General features: G+C 35.8%; 4 protein-coding genes across 4 annotated transcripts; 1 reads left to right on the forward strand and 3 right to left on the reverse strand.

Annotated features, from left to right (window-relative positions):
- Positions 1–2561: 2561 nt before the first annotated feature.
- LOC140833493 (17.9 kDa class II heat shock protein-like) lies at positions 2562–3418 on the reverse strand. Its single transcript, XM_073197832.1, has one exon. It carries the CDS (start codon positions 3193–3195, stop codon positions 2719–2721), a length of 477 nt encoding a protein of 158 aa, XP_073053933.1. The 5' UTR covers positions 3196–3418; the 3' UTR covers positions 2562–2718.
- A 4129-nt stretch (positions 3419–7547) lies between these two features.
- Positions 7548–9210, reverse strand: LOC140834369 (uncharacterized). Its single transcript, XM_073199200.1, has 2 exons — positions 8608–9210; positions 7548–8424 (listed from the first exon to the last, which is right to left on the reverse strand). Exons 1-2 carry the CDS (start codon positions 9172–9174, stop codon positions 7678–7680), a joined length of 1314 nt encoding a protein of 437 aa, XP_073055301.1. The 5' UTR covers positions 9175–9210; the 3' UTR covers positions 7548–7677.
- A 1918-nt stretch (positions 9211–11128) lies between these two features.
- On the reverse strand, positions 11129–12954 carry LOC140833494 (uncharacterized). Its single transcript, XM_073197833.1, has 6 exons — positions 12549–12954; positions 12244–12358; positions 11952–12118; positions 11753–11844; positions 11489–11638; positions 11129–11375 (listed from the first exon to the last, which is right to left on the reverse strand). The coding sequence occupies exons 1-6, from the start codon at positions 12886–12888 to the stop codon at positions 11235–11237; spliced, it is 1005 nt and encodes a 334-aa protein (XP_073053934.1). The 5' UTR covers positions 12889–12954; the 3' UTR covers positions 11129–11234.
- A 2944-nt stretch (positions 12955–15898) lies between these two features.
- LOC140834372 (protein BIG GRAIN 1-like B) lies at positions 15899–17351 on the forward strand. The gene has a single exon (XM_073199207.1). The coding sequence runs from the start codon at positions 16084–16086 to the stop codon at positions 17251–17253; it is 1170 nt and encodes a 389-aa protein (XP_073055308.1). The 5' UTR covers positions 15899–16083; the 3' UTR covers positions 17254–17351.

The raw sequence follows: 17351 nt of genomic DNA on the forward strand, positions 1-17351 counted from the left end.
CAGTCAGCAACTCTTCAATGCGGGATACCCCTAGTTCCCGCCTGTATTTCCTCGTCACCATCCTTTGAGAACGAGTGAGGACTGTGCCGTTCAAATAAAGAAGGCCGATGAATTGAAGCTTATGCCAGGTACATACGACTTTGGCCAGAATGTACTCATCGACATTCTTTTTGAAAAGCTCTACATAGGGACGTAACTCCGCTGGGATTTGACTTTGCACACCAACAGAAGAGATGGCACTGCTGCAAGTGCTGGAGTCGCTGGAGCTCGACATTGTTCTGATTGGTATGGGTGCATCTTATCCACCAATTTATTTATAGGAAAGGGAGGAAAAGACGTTTGAGATGAGGGAATGAGAAGAGCCTAAGGTTAATTAAAGCATGCCGTCATTTATTGGGAAGGAGAATGTATCATAGCCATTAAGACCAGTGCACGTGGGCGATTATTAAGGGCCTCGAAAATTACGTGGGGTAGACCAAAAGGCGGATGCAGTTATCAAAACGACCCCGAATATGAAAGGTTTCCCGAGATAATGTTCAATGATAATGCATGCATCATTATGACTACCCGGATATCACAAACCTTGGAGCTTCGTATCCTCTAAGAGATTGTCAGGGCCCAACGTAATGTTTCAAAGCAAAGCCGGTGATCAACCATTACCGTGGGGATACTTTTGTTTGGTTTGTTCAGCAGGTATTCAGTAATAAAGATTCATGCCAGATCTTAAAAATACAAAGCAAGGATGAAACAGAAGAATAACTTTATTCACTTGCTAGCATTTCTACTAATTACAGCGGAGTATTCTTCTTCTACAAAGAGTATCCACATGGTTTTCCATTTCCTTAGCTCATTTGGGGAAGACTTGAGGAAGCCCTCGGTGCTTGTAATGCCCGAGAGGATTTTCATCTCCTTAAGCAACATCAGCTGGTAGAAGTAATCACCCTCGAAGATGTTCACCTCTTCAGTCACGTTCAGACGTTCCCGATACTTCTCCATCTTTACCACCAGTCTAGAAGCATTAGCTTCTCCGGTCTCGTGGAGAAGTTGTAATTTCTGAAGTTTCTCCCAGTAACGAACAATCTTATGGAACACTTCATCTTCTATCTCGGTTTTCTTCTTCTCAACTAATCGCCACGAGACTTCTTCCATATCTGAATTCGACGGATTACTGGAGCTCGCCATTTGACTCTTGTGACCAACTATTTAATGGTAACTTGGAAAAAATAAAAAAGATGTTGCTATATTTATAATAGCAAGGGGCTAATCACAACCGTCGAATCTTTGGATACATAGACGGTCAGGACGGACATTGGGAATTGCACCAGAAAGTTGAAAAGACGTACACGCCTATCGAAATATTGCGATAAATCATCCTCGAAAACATAAAAACGTGGGAGGTATGATTGATTGATGTACATCGCGAGTCTTCACCATACACCGACGTCTGTGTAGCTATGCTCAGTCCAGAAGGTGTATCAAAATGGCTTTCCTGACCGGGCACAAGGGACTAATCGGGACAGCGAGTAGACTCTAGCCCGACTATTTAAGGAAGGAGTGATGATACCCCAATATGTCCCGGGCAGTTGATCCCGGGAATGCTAGGGTCATGGGTCAGGCCCATGAGCGATGCCCGGGTCAGGACAGCCCATCTCTCGAGTGGTTGATTCAGGACATAGCACCAGAGTTCTGGTATGACTTCTCTTCTGACATCTCGAAGCGAGGGAGGCATTTAATGATGTTGAAATACACGCGGCCGACCTATTAACATTAATGAGTGACTGGACAGATGGGATATGACCAATACATGATTTGACACGTCAGAACAATAGGGTATAATCAGCCGTCCTAGTATATTTAATGCGCGCGTCCCAAAAAACGAGGTCATCATTATTTCCTCCACTATAAATACCAGGTTTTGCATTTATTCCTTCATTCAGATATTAATGAACATTTAACACACTCATTTATTGCACACCAATATCACAGCCATCACTTGGCTACATTGGTTTCTTGTTTGAGTACCCTGCTGACTTAAGCATCGGAGTGGCCACGCCGGGGACCCCCTCCGGCACCCATTCACGTGGTTGTTTTTCTTATTGGCAGATCTTTCAAAGGTCAACGAAGAATCTTCTTCCTAGTCCGCCGTCTTAGCTCATATTTCTTCCCGTATTCTTGATAGCTTACCTGGTAGAGTTACCGACCCGACTCCACTGTTCGACCCGGGTGGCATCATTCGGAGAGGGGAAAATTTGCGACTTTGTTTTTCTTATCCGATTTGACTCATCGTAGACGTATGAAATAAACATTCTTCCTCTATATCATGTAGTAAAAAATTAAACAAATTTAATCTATTTGTCGGAAGAAAAACACTCTCGACCAATTTATCCCAATTTTAAATAGATTTTTTTTTCAATATTGAGTTTATAATGCAATTAATTTCCTCAACATATATAGGTTTTCATATTTATTTAATTTGTCACAGTGCTGTGATTAATTTACTACAAGTATTTTTTTCTATTTCGGTAAATAAAATATGAATAATTTAATTATGAACACTAAAATTAAAATCGAAATTCATATATATCAAATACATGCGTAGAGAAATCAAGAGACCAATCTTCAGACCGGAGTTGCACACAACGATTGGAACCCAGAAATACAATTTATTCAAATTCCGAACCCTACGATTGATTGCACCTTACCACACAGTTTGTTATATCAAGCGATATTAACTTCAATAGTCCTTGGCTTCTTCGGTTTCGGGGGCGCCAGTTTCTCCACCGTCACGCTCAGCACCCCGTCCTGGCACACCGCCGTGATCTTGTCGGTATTCGCATTTTCTGGCAGCACGAATTTCCTCATGAGTTTCCCGATCCTCCTCTCCTTCCTCACATACTTGAACCCCTCTTTCTCATCCTCTGCTTTCCTGTCACCGCTGATCACCAGGACATTGTCATCTTCCACCTGCACTTTGATGTCACCGGATTTCAACCCAGGCACGTCTATCTGGAAAACATATGAATCTAGTCGTTCTATCACGTCCGCCGGAGTCGCCGCCATCGCTTCCGCATCACGAGCGTAAGATTTTTTATTAGCGTTGGTTGATTTGTTGTTGGGAGCTTCCGTTGAAGGATCCAGCATGTGGTGTAAGGCGTGGAGGAGCGGAGTTTCAAGCCCTATGAACCTCAAGTCCATTTTGCTGAATTTGGGAATTCTGAGACTTTTCGATTTTTCAGAGAATATTTCGAAGTCGAGATTTTTAATTTAATTGCTGTAATTGGTCTCGCGAGATGTGTGAATTTATAGATACACTTGAAAGAAGAAGAAGGACGGAGAAGTTTCTGGAGATGAGTTTCGTGGTGCAGAAGAAGGAAGCCATTGGGAAGTTCTAGAAGATTCTGGTATTTCATTTCTGGAATTGTGTGGAGGGCGTTTTGGGAAACACAGCAACTATTAAACAAACACAGAACAAAATTGAGCGCTTGATAGATGGTAAATGATAATCTCATATCTCGCATAAGTAAAGATCCCATAATCAAGCTACTGTCTAACCGGCTCATTCTTCAATAGGCACGCGGTTCAAAGCCCTGGCTCCTCCCTCGGCTTGCTCCAAATATTAAGTACATAGAAATGGAGCAAAACGTGAGAGTTTGATCTTAATTCTCTAGCTATGGTAGAGTTCATTTGTTTGTCAAACAAACGTTGTAAGATTGCACAGCAGATCTGCTGCATGGTGAGTATTCAGCACCGGGTTTCCTTGTGAATCTTCGGTCAAATCATCCAGCCAAAGGCCGCCTGGAAGACTTACCGCGGCTTGGAAAGCCATTGTTGCTAATTTGCTATGAGGATCTCCACAACCATTATCGAGTCTCGTTTTTTGGTGAACCACTGTACTGATTCGGTTGGAGTGCTTCTCGATTTGCAGCGGGCCGGTAGGAGGATTTTCCTGATGTTGGAATCCCACCATCTCTTTAGCTAGGTTTCATCCAACATGTCTAGTATAGTTTGGCATTTTTCGAGATTCCACCAGGTATTAACAATAATAGCTGAATTATTGTTAATATCGATAGGGTTACCTCGTCTCACAGATAAAGATTCGTGAGATCATCTTACAAAAGACATATTCATGCATTTATTAGAGGTATACACAACAACATGACGATATTTTAATCATTCAAGCTTATTTGGTTTGGCTATTACTCAAGATCCCTTTCATCATTTGTTCCTGCAGATACGTAGATCTCATTTTCTGCCATTTTTTGATTTAACTCTTGTTTTTCCATATGTAATGGCTCAAGCAATAGTTTTTTTTTTACGTTAATAATTGTTTGCCGCATGTATCAAATTATAATTATTTTTATATCTGTATCATATTTATAAATTTGTCACACAAATCGAACCCTATTTTTTATTTTATTTTTTTAAGTCGTCTCATTGAAGTCGATATATGTATAAATAATAAATTAATAAACATAAAGAGTAGAATATAAAATTGACACACACGGCGTAATATTTATTATATTATATGTTATTACGTCAGTCTCCATGTTTCTCTAAGGTGATGTAATAAACTATTTTAAAAAAATATTCCGGTTTCAAAAAGTTGCACAGGGAAGCTGCAACTTGGCGAGGGCAATTTGAGGAATTATTGTTCATTTGATAAAATTACAAATCAAGAAAAAGGATTTTTAAAATAAACTAATAATGCGTGATTTATCATATTTTAATCGATTTAATATTTTATTTCTATTTCTTTCGTTGTTCCAACATTTATTTATTTACCGATTAAGAAACAAATAGGTCCTTAATTGAGAGTTGAAATTAATTTTATACCAAAAAGATATCATGTTAACTATTTTTGGAAAACAATAAGAATAGTAGGATGTCACATAGGAGCTTCTAAATTAAAAGGAATATATATATATATATATATAGGGTCCAGTTATTTGTTTTTTCGTGCTTGTTTTGGTCCACGAACTTTTTGATTGTTTTGTCTCGGTACAATAATTTCTGAATTTTCGTCAAGAACGCTGATTAAGTGATGAGTAGGTAGGTCTCTTGTAATATTCTTAGCAATTCAGAAAATACAGATCAATTCTATATATATTCACAATAAAAAATAATATTTTTAGCATAAAAGTAATAAAAGTAATATTTTTTCATGTATCACCCAAATAAGATATTTGTTTCACAAAATACGACTCGTGAGACCGTCTCATACAAGTTTTGCTTTAACTGATGGCAAAATAACATTTTGTTGTCTCAATTATTGATCTATTTTACGGTGGAATGCATATAAATTGTAAAATCTGTTAATTTTTTTTATGTTGAACTGCTTTTAAGTAAATTAATTTCTCTCTAAAATCAAGAAATCCCTAAATTTTTTTTACCACGCCAGCTCTAGCTGCTATCTAATCAACGTTTTTTTTTCTGCTAGTAAATGTATAAAAATAACCAAAATTAAGAAGTTATTGTACCGAGAATCCAATGTCAAAAATTGATAAATTAGTGGACCAAACAAAAGGATGACAAAAAAGTCAATACGCTAATTAATACGTAACAATTAAGATTTTCCTTGGAAAATCTTGGTCGTGCTTATGTTAAGGAAGTAAACAATTTTCAATTAATAATGTCGATTTTGACACTTTGAATATATTGAATTTGGAGGTCAAATTACAGATTAAAATTAATGATTTTAGTTTTTGGTGCGAATATTTAATTATTTATTTTCAATACCTCACGTCACTTGATTTATGAGAAATAGTAAAATACTAATGTATATTGAAAAAGATATCGCTCAAAATTTTTACTAGTGACTCAATTATTATTGAGTTTGAAATGGTCAAGCATAATAAATAAGTGAAGAATTTGTAATTTATAAAAGAGTTAGTCTCATGTGAGACCGTCTCACGGATCTTAATCCGTGAGACGGGTCAACCCTACCCATATTCACAATAAAAAGTAATACTCTTAGCATAAAAAGTAATACTTTTTCATGGATGACCCAAATAAAAGATCCGTCTCACAAATATGACCCGTGAGACCGTCTCACACAAGTTTTTGTCTTTATAAAAACACATAAACTTGTTTATGCAAAATCAAAGAACAAACCCTTTCTACTTCAAGCGTGTGCTTCACAATTTTTAGCAGAGTCCAATTTAACTTGAGATACTCATATCAAGGGTAAATTATCTCAGTGTGTAGAGTGATTTATGAGTCCTAATTCGACTTTTTGTATAATATTTGCAATGTTCAAATTTGAACGATTATAATTCAATCATACAATGTCTTTATTCGAAATTATTACTCAGTGTTACTTGTCATTGTCTTTTTCCAAAAATAATACGATGTTTTTAATGTCTTCCAACAATTTTTTGTTCTATAAAAATATTCATTAGAGATCTATTTTATTTCTTACAACATAGAGTCTTGTCAGATGTTTTCAATATAGCAAACTTAAATTATTATTTAAAAAAATTAAATATTTTAAAAAGTTAATTAATAATGTGGGCCACACCAAATTCGTGGACCATCTATGTTTAACCCAATGACTTGCAACCTTCATCGATTGTCATACAAACTAAGCGAAGGTTGAAAGTAACAAAAAAGCCAAAAGATTAATTTGACCGGCACGGGAAGAGTATATGCTAAGGATGTCTATTTCTGATTTTTGTTTTGTATAAAATGAATCATCTCACTTTGAAACAAAAAAATGTGAAGTCAATCATTTTTTTTTAAATTTTACTGTTAGATGATTGACTGATCATCTTATATGAACACGCTGGAAGTTCTGTATAGCATAGATTCACCAATTGGCAGAGTATCAGGTTATGAAAATGTCCAATATTAATATTTGGAGGATGCTAATTTCATACATATATACCTCGAAGGCTCGAAATATCTCGCCTCAAGATACATAAAGAATATAAGTAGGGTGTTGATTTTGATCGTCGAGTTTCAGAAGTGGATCGGAAAAATAATTGGGCGGCGACTTTTAGCACTTAGATTAATAGATTTGATTTGAAGATATTTACTTGATTCGGGTGGTGAATCTCAAATGACACTCATCTTAAATATATTTAAAATTCACCATAATTATTTTTGTCTGGCCAAACAAATCAAAGAATTGGAAATCAATGGATTTGAAATTCATCATCTCAAATCAATTGATTCACGGACAACCTAACGAAATTGAGAGTTTATTCTTCTGTGGTCAGTTGTATATCCGTATTTGGGAGGACGATATAACCTTATTTTGGGACTGAAAGTAGTTGAATCGACTCGAGACAAGATCAGTTAAGTTTGAGCTCGTATGAGTACTTTGGATATTAAGTTTGAGCATTTGTCTGAAAGAAGTTAGCCTTTGGATTTAGACGCTTAATCCAAAAAATGCTCAAAAAAGCACTTTCCTAAAAGTTAAATATATGACCACTATTGCCTTTTTTTTTAGGCATGGCCTTCGGAAATGTCGAAAACTTGATCTTTCAGTATTGGGTGTTACTTAGGTGTAAGGTTCAGAAGTGGAAAAAACAATTATGTAGCAGATATTAATTAATCAGATGGAGTTTATTCTTTTGTGATTTTTGTAGAGTCGAATGATTCAAAACAAGCGTTGTAAGATGACACAAACTTTCGGCCAGATTACAATACACAAGTTCAATGAATGAATAATAATCTTCAAACAGATTCTTGGCTTCCATTTTCACCGTGTTTCACTCTTGCTTCCGCCGAGTTTCTGAATCTCTCCAGTGGCCGTATCCCTTTTCTCCTCAACCATTTATCGATGAGCCGCACAGTGTTGCCGAGTAGAAGAATCCCCATCACACAACACCACACAATAATAGCAGTCTCAACAACATGGCTCAGTGATTGTTTATACTTTTCTGGGGTTGTGACAAGAATCGCTAAGCCATAAGTCACAGCTATTGAAGTCACCGTGAGCCACATCGTAACCATCAGAAACCACATGAAAAACCTGCGCTTAAACGGCAGCCCACTGATGAGAAGCAGTATTATGCTGAGAGAAGAGACGAATGCAACAGTGTTGACTCGTATAAAGTTCTTGAAGTATTTTGGGTGTCTATAGGACATGACAGATTCTCCTGCTTGGTGCATGGGGTTGCCTTTTGAATCTTCGGTCAAAGTTTCCTGCCAAAGGCCGCCTGGAGGGCTTACCCCGGCTTGGAAAGCCATTGTCGCTATGAGGATAGCCACCACCATTATCGAATCTCGTTTTTTGGTGAGCCACTTGACCGGTTGGGTTCGAGGACCTCTCGATTTCCACAGACTCGGTTTGAGGATTTTTCTGATGTCAGAATTTGTTGAATCTTTTGAGGTTTCATCTAATATGTCTAGGATTGTTTGGCCCTCCGAATTCTTTGCATTCATGTTTATTTTTCCCGTTTCCACCAGGTATTTGATAATCTGCATATATGTGGTTAAGGTTATGTAAATTGAGTACAGATTTGATATCTAATTGAATGCTTACGAGACTGCATCTAAAGGAACATAAATGAGTTGATTTATACAGAACTTATTTCCAACTATGCCAAAATTATTAGTTTCATCTACCATATTTGATTTCTGTAGTATTACTATTAAAATTACCTCAACTTGCTTATCCCTAATAGCCATATGCATTATGGTCTCCCCATCAGTATCCTTGGCACTCACAATCTCCTCATTCAAGAAAGGTACCAAAATCCTCAAGCACTCTAATCTACCATATTTAACACATAAATGCAACACGGTTTGGCCTCCATCTACCTTCTCTCGAGCAGCAAGTGGGCACAAACTAACAAGCTCCGCCAGCACTGGAACATGGCCTTTTATGGCTGCGAGATGAAGAGGATTCTTCCCTCCAAAATCACGCGACAGACACATGTCCGGTGCAGCCGAAAACAATATTTTCGCTATGTCTAAGTACCCTTTAGCTGATGCTATATGAAGAGGGGACGATTGCTGAGAATCCACTTCTTCTGCGAGTTGGAGATTTCTGTTCAAGATCTCTTGAACGAATCTCAAGTTCCCTTTCATGGTTGCCACATGTAACGGGGTCTTGTTGCTACATGTACATGAAACTCTATCAAGAAGAAATGGATCTTTTTCGAGTAATCGGTGCAAACTCGCTGCATCATCGATTAATGCAGCTTCATAGAGCTTATTCTCTGCCATTTTTTCCACACTATTTTTTTCATGTCTAATTGGACAAAGGGATTCATGTATTTATTGGTGTTCTCTCGTTGACTTGGGACTTTACATATAAAGGGAAGACTCAGTTTGCGTAGTTTCCGAGTTGGTTCAAGCAACTTTCGCAACAAGGACATAATGAACATTATTTTAAAATGTTTCATTAAAAGTTAGAACAGTCTAAATGAGTCGTTTTCTTCTGGTTAATCCGCTCCACCCGATTGGATAAATCGACCGGATCTCAATCTATTTAGGGATAGTTTGATACATATGATAGGATAAATATGTAATATATAATATAATGATAAGCTAAAGGATAAATAAAATTTAGGATATTATATTTGAGTGAGTCTCATGTGAGACCGTCTAACGGGTCATAATCCGTGAGACGGGTCAACCTTACCCATATTCACAATAAAAAGTAATACTCTTAGCATAAAAAGTAATACTTTTTCATGGGTGATCCAAATAAAAGATCCGTCTCACAAATATGATCCGTGAGACCGTCTCACACAAGTTTTTGTCATTATATTTAATGTTTGATATGATTTTAATAAGAGTGATTAAATTTATATATTAGATTATAATGACAAAATTAACATTATCATAATAAATTTTATAATTTCAAAGTTGTTGTTTGAGTTTATATTTTTATCTGTTCATGCGTCGATAGTGCTTGCATGATTTATTTATTTTTACCTAATTTTATATATTATATAATATGAAAATTTAGCCCTTGATTTTGTAAGTCAAGTCAAATATCAATTTTTAATGTTAATCGGGTGATACTAATAATTTTATTGAGATTTATAAAAATTATTTATATAATTATCTCGAATTCATTTATATAATTATCATTTTATATAATATATTAAAATATATAAAAATATTTTTTTGATTTTAATTTCTACCTACTAACATAGATTTATAAAAAACATTTATAAATTGAGGATAATTAAGTCATTTGTACTGTATTTTATCCTTAAATTAAAATTATCACACCTAATAGAAGAAATATTTTCTTCTAAAAAATTATTTATCAAAGGTCCATGATATTATCATGAACTTTTTAAAAATGTACCAAACATGGGATAAGGAGGATTATTTATATGTGTGTGTGTGTGTGTGTTTATCAATTATTAGAAAAATTATTCTCGATACATGAATTTGGTAATATTCCCCAAACACGGCAGTTTGACGGATTCTTGTTTTCTGGGTCATTCATTCTATACGTGTTAAAAAAAAACCATCACGAAAATAATTGATAGTAATTGTTACAATATAGTCCTATCAAAAATGAATCCAGACATAAGTTTGAGATCTATAATTTTCAGATTTTATTCAAATTCAATCCACGACCATTAAAGGGAACCTCCAAGTAAACTATCTCGGAAAATACCCTCCATCGCCGAGGTTTCTCCGCCACATAAAGCAAAAGAAAGAAATAGCCGAAGCTGATGTAGAACCTTTAGCAAATGAAGAACGTGATGTAGCTGTATTCTAACCTGTGAACTCTCCGCTTATAACCGGATTCTTGTCATTGAAACGGGTATATGTTGATGAATTGACAGCAAAAATAAATGAATCAAAATTATCAATAGAATTTGGTACATTAATTAAGATAAAGTTCGAGTTTTTTGCTAACAAATAACTAGAGGGATCCCATAAAACACTGATTCAGAAAACCAAGTCAGTATCATGACTTGGGGACCCGGTACCCCGTTCACATGTTCCAAAGTTCGGATTATTGCAAAACCTTAATTTATATTTGTCCAAAGTTTTAGTGTTCCTTTAGTTTTCTTGGTAAAAGGCACTTTCTCTTAGTTCTTGTGACTAGGCCTACAATGCAAGAACACGGCAGTAATATAAGATTCTTCTCACAGTTCTAAGTTCTAACTAGCCATCAAGAACACGCCCCAGATATTGATGGAAGAGATTTACTATAAAAAATCAACAGTAAAAATTAAACATTGATTCATAGAAAACTACTTATTTTTAGTTTCTCTGGTGAAAAATCAGGCTATATGCCAGCAAAAAAATAAATATCAGCCAACGTTTTCTCCGCAAAGAAGTTCCAGTATTTGCTCAAGCTCATGTATCTGCGCCAAAGCACGTTCCCTTTCATCCTCGTCAACCGAATTCAAACTCTTCTTTTTCTTCGATATTTGGCTCTTGATACTCTTTATCTGCAGTCGTTACACAATAAAATCTCGATTCAAAATACACTGATACAATCATACAAACATTGAGAAAACAAGCTACGCATATATTTCGAAAATAGAAATAAAGGAAAAGTAACCTTTCTGTGAGGCCATCGTGATAAGCCTTCCTTACGGCATATCTTCTTTATGGCAGATGCGCATATATTCATTTCCTTAGACGCCGCACTGATAGGCAGATGGAAATACTCTGCCAAATCCCTCAGTTTCAATTTCCCTGCCCTTTCCCTCTGCTCTACTCATTATGTTTTACCATCGTGAATAACATTAGACATATGATAAAGAATCAAATGCATGGATGAAGAATCGAAAACACGCACTTTCTTGGAAAATATTCTACTAACCTGTGCAGCAATGTAGTTCTTAGTTAATCTTACATCGCTTTCCTCCTCTACTAGTTGGTTCAAACTGTCCTTTCGGTTCATATCCGTGCTTGCTGCATCCAAAAGCAAGAATGCCAAAAAATTTAGATCATCTTAGGAACAACATCTCACGTGTTTCGCCCTAAATCACCACAAAACAGATATGGATAATGTTCCATACCTTGGAAAAGGTCAGGATCTTGACTGCCATATCCATCAATTCCGATGGACAATGCCTCATAAAAGCCGGACAGAGGATCTTGCAATACAATGTAACCTTCTTGTCTACGATCATCACAGTACTTGATCAAGAATTGCTTCACACAGCTTATGCTTTTATTCCAGAAACTGAAACACCGTATCAAGCATATTTTAGACTTAATAATACATGAAAAAATTCCGTCTCCTCGATAAAGGGATCAGAATTCATACATAGTTTCAAATTGAAAAGCAAGGAATCTGCCTAAGCTTACTCAAACTTTTGGTACTCGTGATATTGAGAAGACATATCAGTGCTATATTTTTCTTCAATTGCGTGACTGATTATCCCCAGTCGTCCGTGAATTTCGAGTTTTAACGCATCAGTACCTACAAAAACAAGCAAACAATTAAACACGAAATGCTCTGCTCATCTTTTGCTGCATACATTGACTGTGGAGTGTGGATGCTCGATTCGTGCACATAATTAGGGAAAAAATCGCTTATAACAGAAGATTTGAAACGCAAAATCGAGTAAATGGGAAGCAAAGACGAAACTTGTTTAGCAATATACACACACCATTAATGTGGAAAATCTCTCGAAGCGTTTGACAACAGATACAACTGTGAGTTGAAGACGGAACCGGACAAATGGGAATTGGCATTGGGTTCATATGATCTGAATGTTCTTGAAAATAACTACAATTCCCCATATTTTGATCTTGTCTATTTTCCTCCAAATAAAATTCCGAAAAATTAGTCTCGTAATATCCATTTTCAGGATCATTCGCCGTGTTGTTTAGGAATGAATCAAATAAAGGGTCGTCGTTATCTCCTTCAGACATAAGAAATTGTTCTGCGTTTGAAATGGCATCAAATGTCTCTTGATTGCCTGGAACGGTAATAGTTTTGTCTGCCATCAGCAAGTAATATTAACGCAGTTGCGGTAGCGATTAGCGGCGGTGGGAATTGTGGCGACGCCTGGTTCGTACCAAGCGCCGCCGTGGGGATGTGTTCTGATGTTTTCATGTGTAAGATTCGCCGCAATAAACGAAAAGATGCGGAGGCGGTTAATGACCGTTGATGGGGAAGCGGTTAATCTTTTAAATTTGCTTTTCCCATTAGTTAAATTAAATTATAATAAATTACGAAATTGTTGTGTGTAATCCACTATTTTTTATTTTTTTAAAAAAAAAAAGAAATAACCTTAAAACTCAATAATTGCTAGGACAGGAGAGAAAAACTCAAGGCAGTAAACTTGGGATGTTTATAGAACGTGATCAATCGGTTAAAATCCTGTTCGATTCAACTTCTTTCGATTTATTATCCGATTTCTCCACATTTAATCTCAAAGTTCATGCGAGGCTCGAGATCGAAGAGGGCAATGAGTGATCACAAGTGCCATGAGGCTGCACAGACAATGAGCGATTTCTGACAAGCTTCTAGGCGAAGGGAACATGAATGAACCAATCATACATTGGAATGAGAGGGATTACAAAACTGTTCAGATATTAGACTGTACAGTTGAGTAGTGTTTAAAAGATTTGATAGATAATACTAATAAAAAATATGCATCTTCTTTTTGGGAGCTTGTCACATAAGAATTCTAAAGTTAGCGTACTTGACTTGAGACAATTCTGATATGAGAGACTCTGAGAAATTTCCTAAGGTGTGTGTGAATGAGGATATAAGCACGTTGAAAAGATTCGCACATTCATCGAATCTATAGTGTTACACTGTTACAAGTAATAATAAAGATAGAATGAGATTTAAATATGTATGTTGTATCTGCATCTGATTTATTGCCACTAATAATCCTTCGCTTTCAGATCCCACAAACACATGCATAAAACATAAGAGATAGCGACCACTATATTTATTGTTACTTAGCTTTATCTTTTTTGAAAACAATAATTTTAGCTCGACTTGAAACAAGTGTACCCATCTTTCGCCTCAAATTGCTGTTGGAATAGTTAGTGATATGCCATATAACAAAAGGAAATATGAATTTAAGAGGTTTAAAAAGAGATATCAGCCAAAAAAATTAAATACAAATATCTTTGTTGATACGATTATCTAATTTCCTTTTCTTCCTTATTCTCAAAGCAGTTAAAATTCTTTATCTAACTTTTTTTTGGGAGAAGTAATAGAAATTTTTTTTAAAAAAAATCCTAGTAGAAATTGTCACTAAATATGGCAGCGTCCTTTGTCCTGAGAAGAAACTCGACTATGGCAAAAACTTGTGTGAGACTGTCTCACGGATCGTATTTTGTGAGACGGATCTTTATTTGGGCCATCCATGAAAAAATATTACTTTTTATGCTAAGATTATTACTTTTTATTGTTAATATCGGTAGGGTTGACCCGTCTCACATATTAAGATCCGTAAGACGGTCTCACATAAGACCCACTCCTCGATTACGATTAAGTTTGTTTTGATTCGATAATAACATATATTTAATAAGTAGGACACATGATCCGAGTATATATAAAAAGGCATCTCCTTCAGATATTTTTTTAAAAAAAGTTTAGAATTCATAAAATATCTTTGGACATATCATAAATATTTGTTGTTATTATCATATTTCAACTAAAATATCAAATTGGATTATTGGACAATAATACAAACAAAATGTTATAATGTCTAGATAGCAAAGGGCAAATCACGTGAGCCTGGCAGCGTCTAAGGAGGCAACTACATGCCAAACCATGAAATCTATATTGCCCGATGTATGTGTGGTAGGGGGCGACGATACTTAATGCCACTACTTGCAATTTCCCAGTTCTCCAACATTTCACTTTCCAAATTTTCTGATCCAGTCAGTTATTCTCTAAATATAACTAGTTATATACCTAAAAGTAGTCACTTTCATGAGCCAGGGGCACCATCGATCCGAGTAGTTTTTCGTGGAATTGACGATTTTTTGGGGCGAACACGGAAGATCCGGGGCTTGAGTATTATATAAAAGAGTTTGCTATTTATAATCTATTTAAATTTTTTTAAAAAAAATTAATTAACCCGTCGCACAGATCATTCTAAGGGAGACGGGACATCACGAGGTGAGTAGCTTATTTGAGGCGGATGCCTCCTAAAGAGTAAACGGAGCTTCAATTATGAAGTTACCATGACTATATCTACACAATAAGAATTGTACATGAAACTTGAGAATATTTTAATTTGGTTTACGAGGGTTTTCAAAGAGTAGTTGGTACAAATTTATCCAGAACAATTAAAACATGACAAAAACTTGTTTGAGACGGTCTTACGGATAGTATTTTGTGAGACAAATATCTTATTTGAGTTATCTATGAAAAAGTATTACTTTTTATGTTAAGAATATTTTTTTTTGTGAATATCGGTATAGTTGATCTTTTTCAAAGATAAAAATTTGTGAGACCGTCTCACAAGAAACATTCTCTTAGAACATGCATGTAATGGAGTAATGTGGCTTTTTTTCCATCCTTTTGTCATTTTTTCTTTTTTCCTTAAAGAATGTTAGCTTACAAATTATTAACTTGTTCTACAATGGTATTTATTATCACGAGTTCACGACAAGAAATTCATGATCTCGGGGATACCAAATCCAATTCCAAATCTTATATCTGACTTGCAATTCAATTTACTTTTTTTTTAATCCGAAACAATAAATGTCAAACCGGCATATCTCCTAAATTTTGCATTTCATATCTCAAATCATAAATTTTTTGACCATGTTGTCTTGTTCCGATACTTCGTTAGTGTACAATGTAATTCATTTGGACCAAATTATATCAACTTTCCTTATAAAAATTCAAATAAATTAGATAAATGTGCTCGAGTTTTTTTATACTGATTTTTCAAATAGAAAGATTTATTAGCCGACTAATTTTTATTTTATTTTTTATGGTTTTTTTTAGACTCTTCACATGCAAAAGTGCAATAGCTCTAATAATACGTGTGACTTTATTAAATATATATACACGGAATATGAAAGATGTCTCGCCTACTTCGAACTATTTTCTTCACTTTTCTCACTGTCTTTGATAGGCATAGCAACTCTTCTCCCTTTCCTCTCCTGTAACGTATTCCCTTTTCTTTCCTACACTTTCTGCTTGCAAAATAAGCCAAAATCCATATGATGAATCGCAGAGAAAAATCATTCAGAGAGGAGAGTAACAAATCAAGAAGAAATCCCAATAACGAGCCATCGTTTTCCTCCATCCTTCTGGATGAAATCTTGCGTTCTACTGATACTAATGCTGAGAAAACAGGGGGTTTGAGGTTTTTCACAGAAAAACCAGTGAAGAGGCAGCTAAATTTCAGTGCCCATACTGATCAAAGAAGCCACAGCAGAGAACATGAAGAAGTGGGAAGTTTCGGAAGGGCCTATCTGGTTGAAAAATGGAGAAAAGAAGAACAATACAATGGGAAAATTTCAGCAGGAAAAAAGCATCCATATACGCCAAGGTTTGAGAACAAATCATCTCGAGACAACGATTTGTTGTTTTTTAGTTCGACTTCATGTTCTTCAGACAGCTCTGGAGCACTGTCTGCTGCAGACCCCGATCTCTTTGTTTCCACGAAAAATTCACGAGTTCCTTATTCTTCATCGGTTGCTAAACCCCCTAAACCTGTCAAAATCTGCGCAAAAAGCAAGCAAGAAGTGGGGCTTTCATATAATGATCAGAAAAACAAAAAGGAAGTCCAGAACTTGATCAAACCCAAATCGAGAGCTTCAAAGATATATACAAATTTCATGACTATGAAACAGCCTGTTTCACCAGGGGGTAAGCTCACGAGCTTCATCAATTATCTTTTCAACAATACAAACAGAAAGGAGTCGAGAACAAATGAAGGGTTTCGGTTTCAAGATTCTAAAAAGTCCCCTAACGCATCATACTCAACCCGTTCATCAGCTTCTTCGTTCTCTAGATCGTCGAGTGTAATCGAGAACTCGCTAAAATCTATAGAGAAAACGAGAAATGGGATTCAAAGAAGCGTTGGATTTGATCCAGCTAGCGTGATTCTTGATGAAGATTTGCGACTCTGTGGACATAAGAACTCGGCCAATGAAAATTTTGGAAGGTCTCCGTTGCAAAAAAATGGGGCACACAATGATCACAAGGGCTATCAAAATCAGAGAAAAGAAGACTTCCCTATGTTTGGAAAACACTGGGAAGAAGATGATAAAAATGATAATTACGACGGAATTAGTGATTCGAGTTCGGATTTATTCGAGCTCGATCACTTGTCAATGTACACGAATAATAGATTTTGTGGTGGTGTACGAAATGACTTATTTTGATGAGATTAATGCTTTCTTTCTATCTTCTTTTTAGCAAGTTCCATTGATGTACTAGAAGGAAAAGAATATCTGCAAATTAGTGGCTTTGTTGTTTTTGG

Source organism: Primulina eburnea, chromosome 6 (assembly GCF_022965805.1).
Source record: "Primulina eburnea isolate SZY01 chromosome 6, ASM2296580v1, whole genome shotgun sequence".
In the NCBI taxonomy this organism is placed as follows: Eukaryota; Viridiplantae; Streptophyta; class Magnoliopsida; order Lamiales; family Gesneriaceae; genus Primulina; species Primulina eburnea.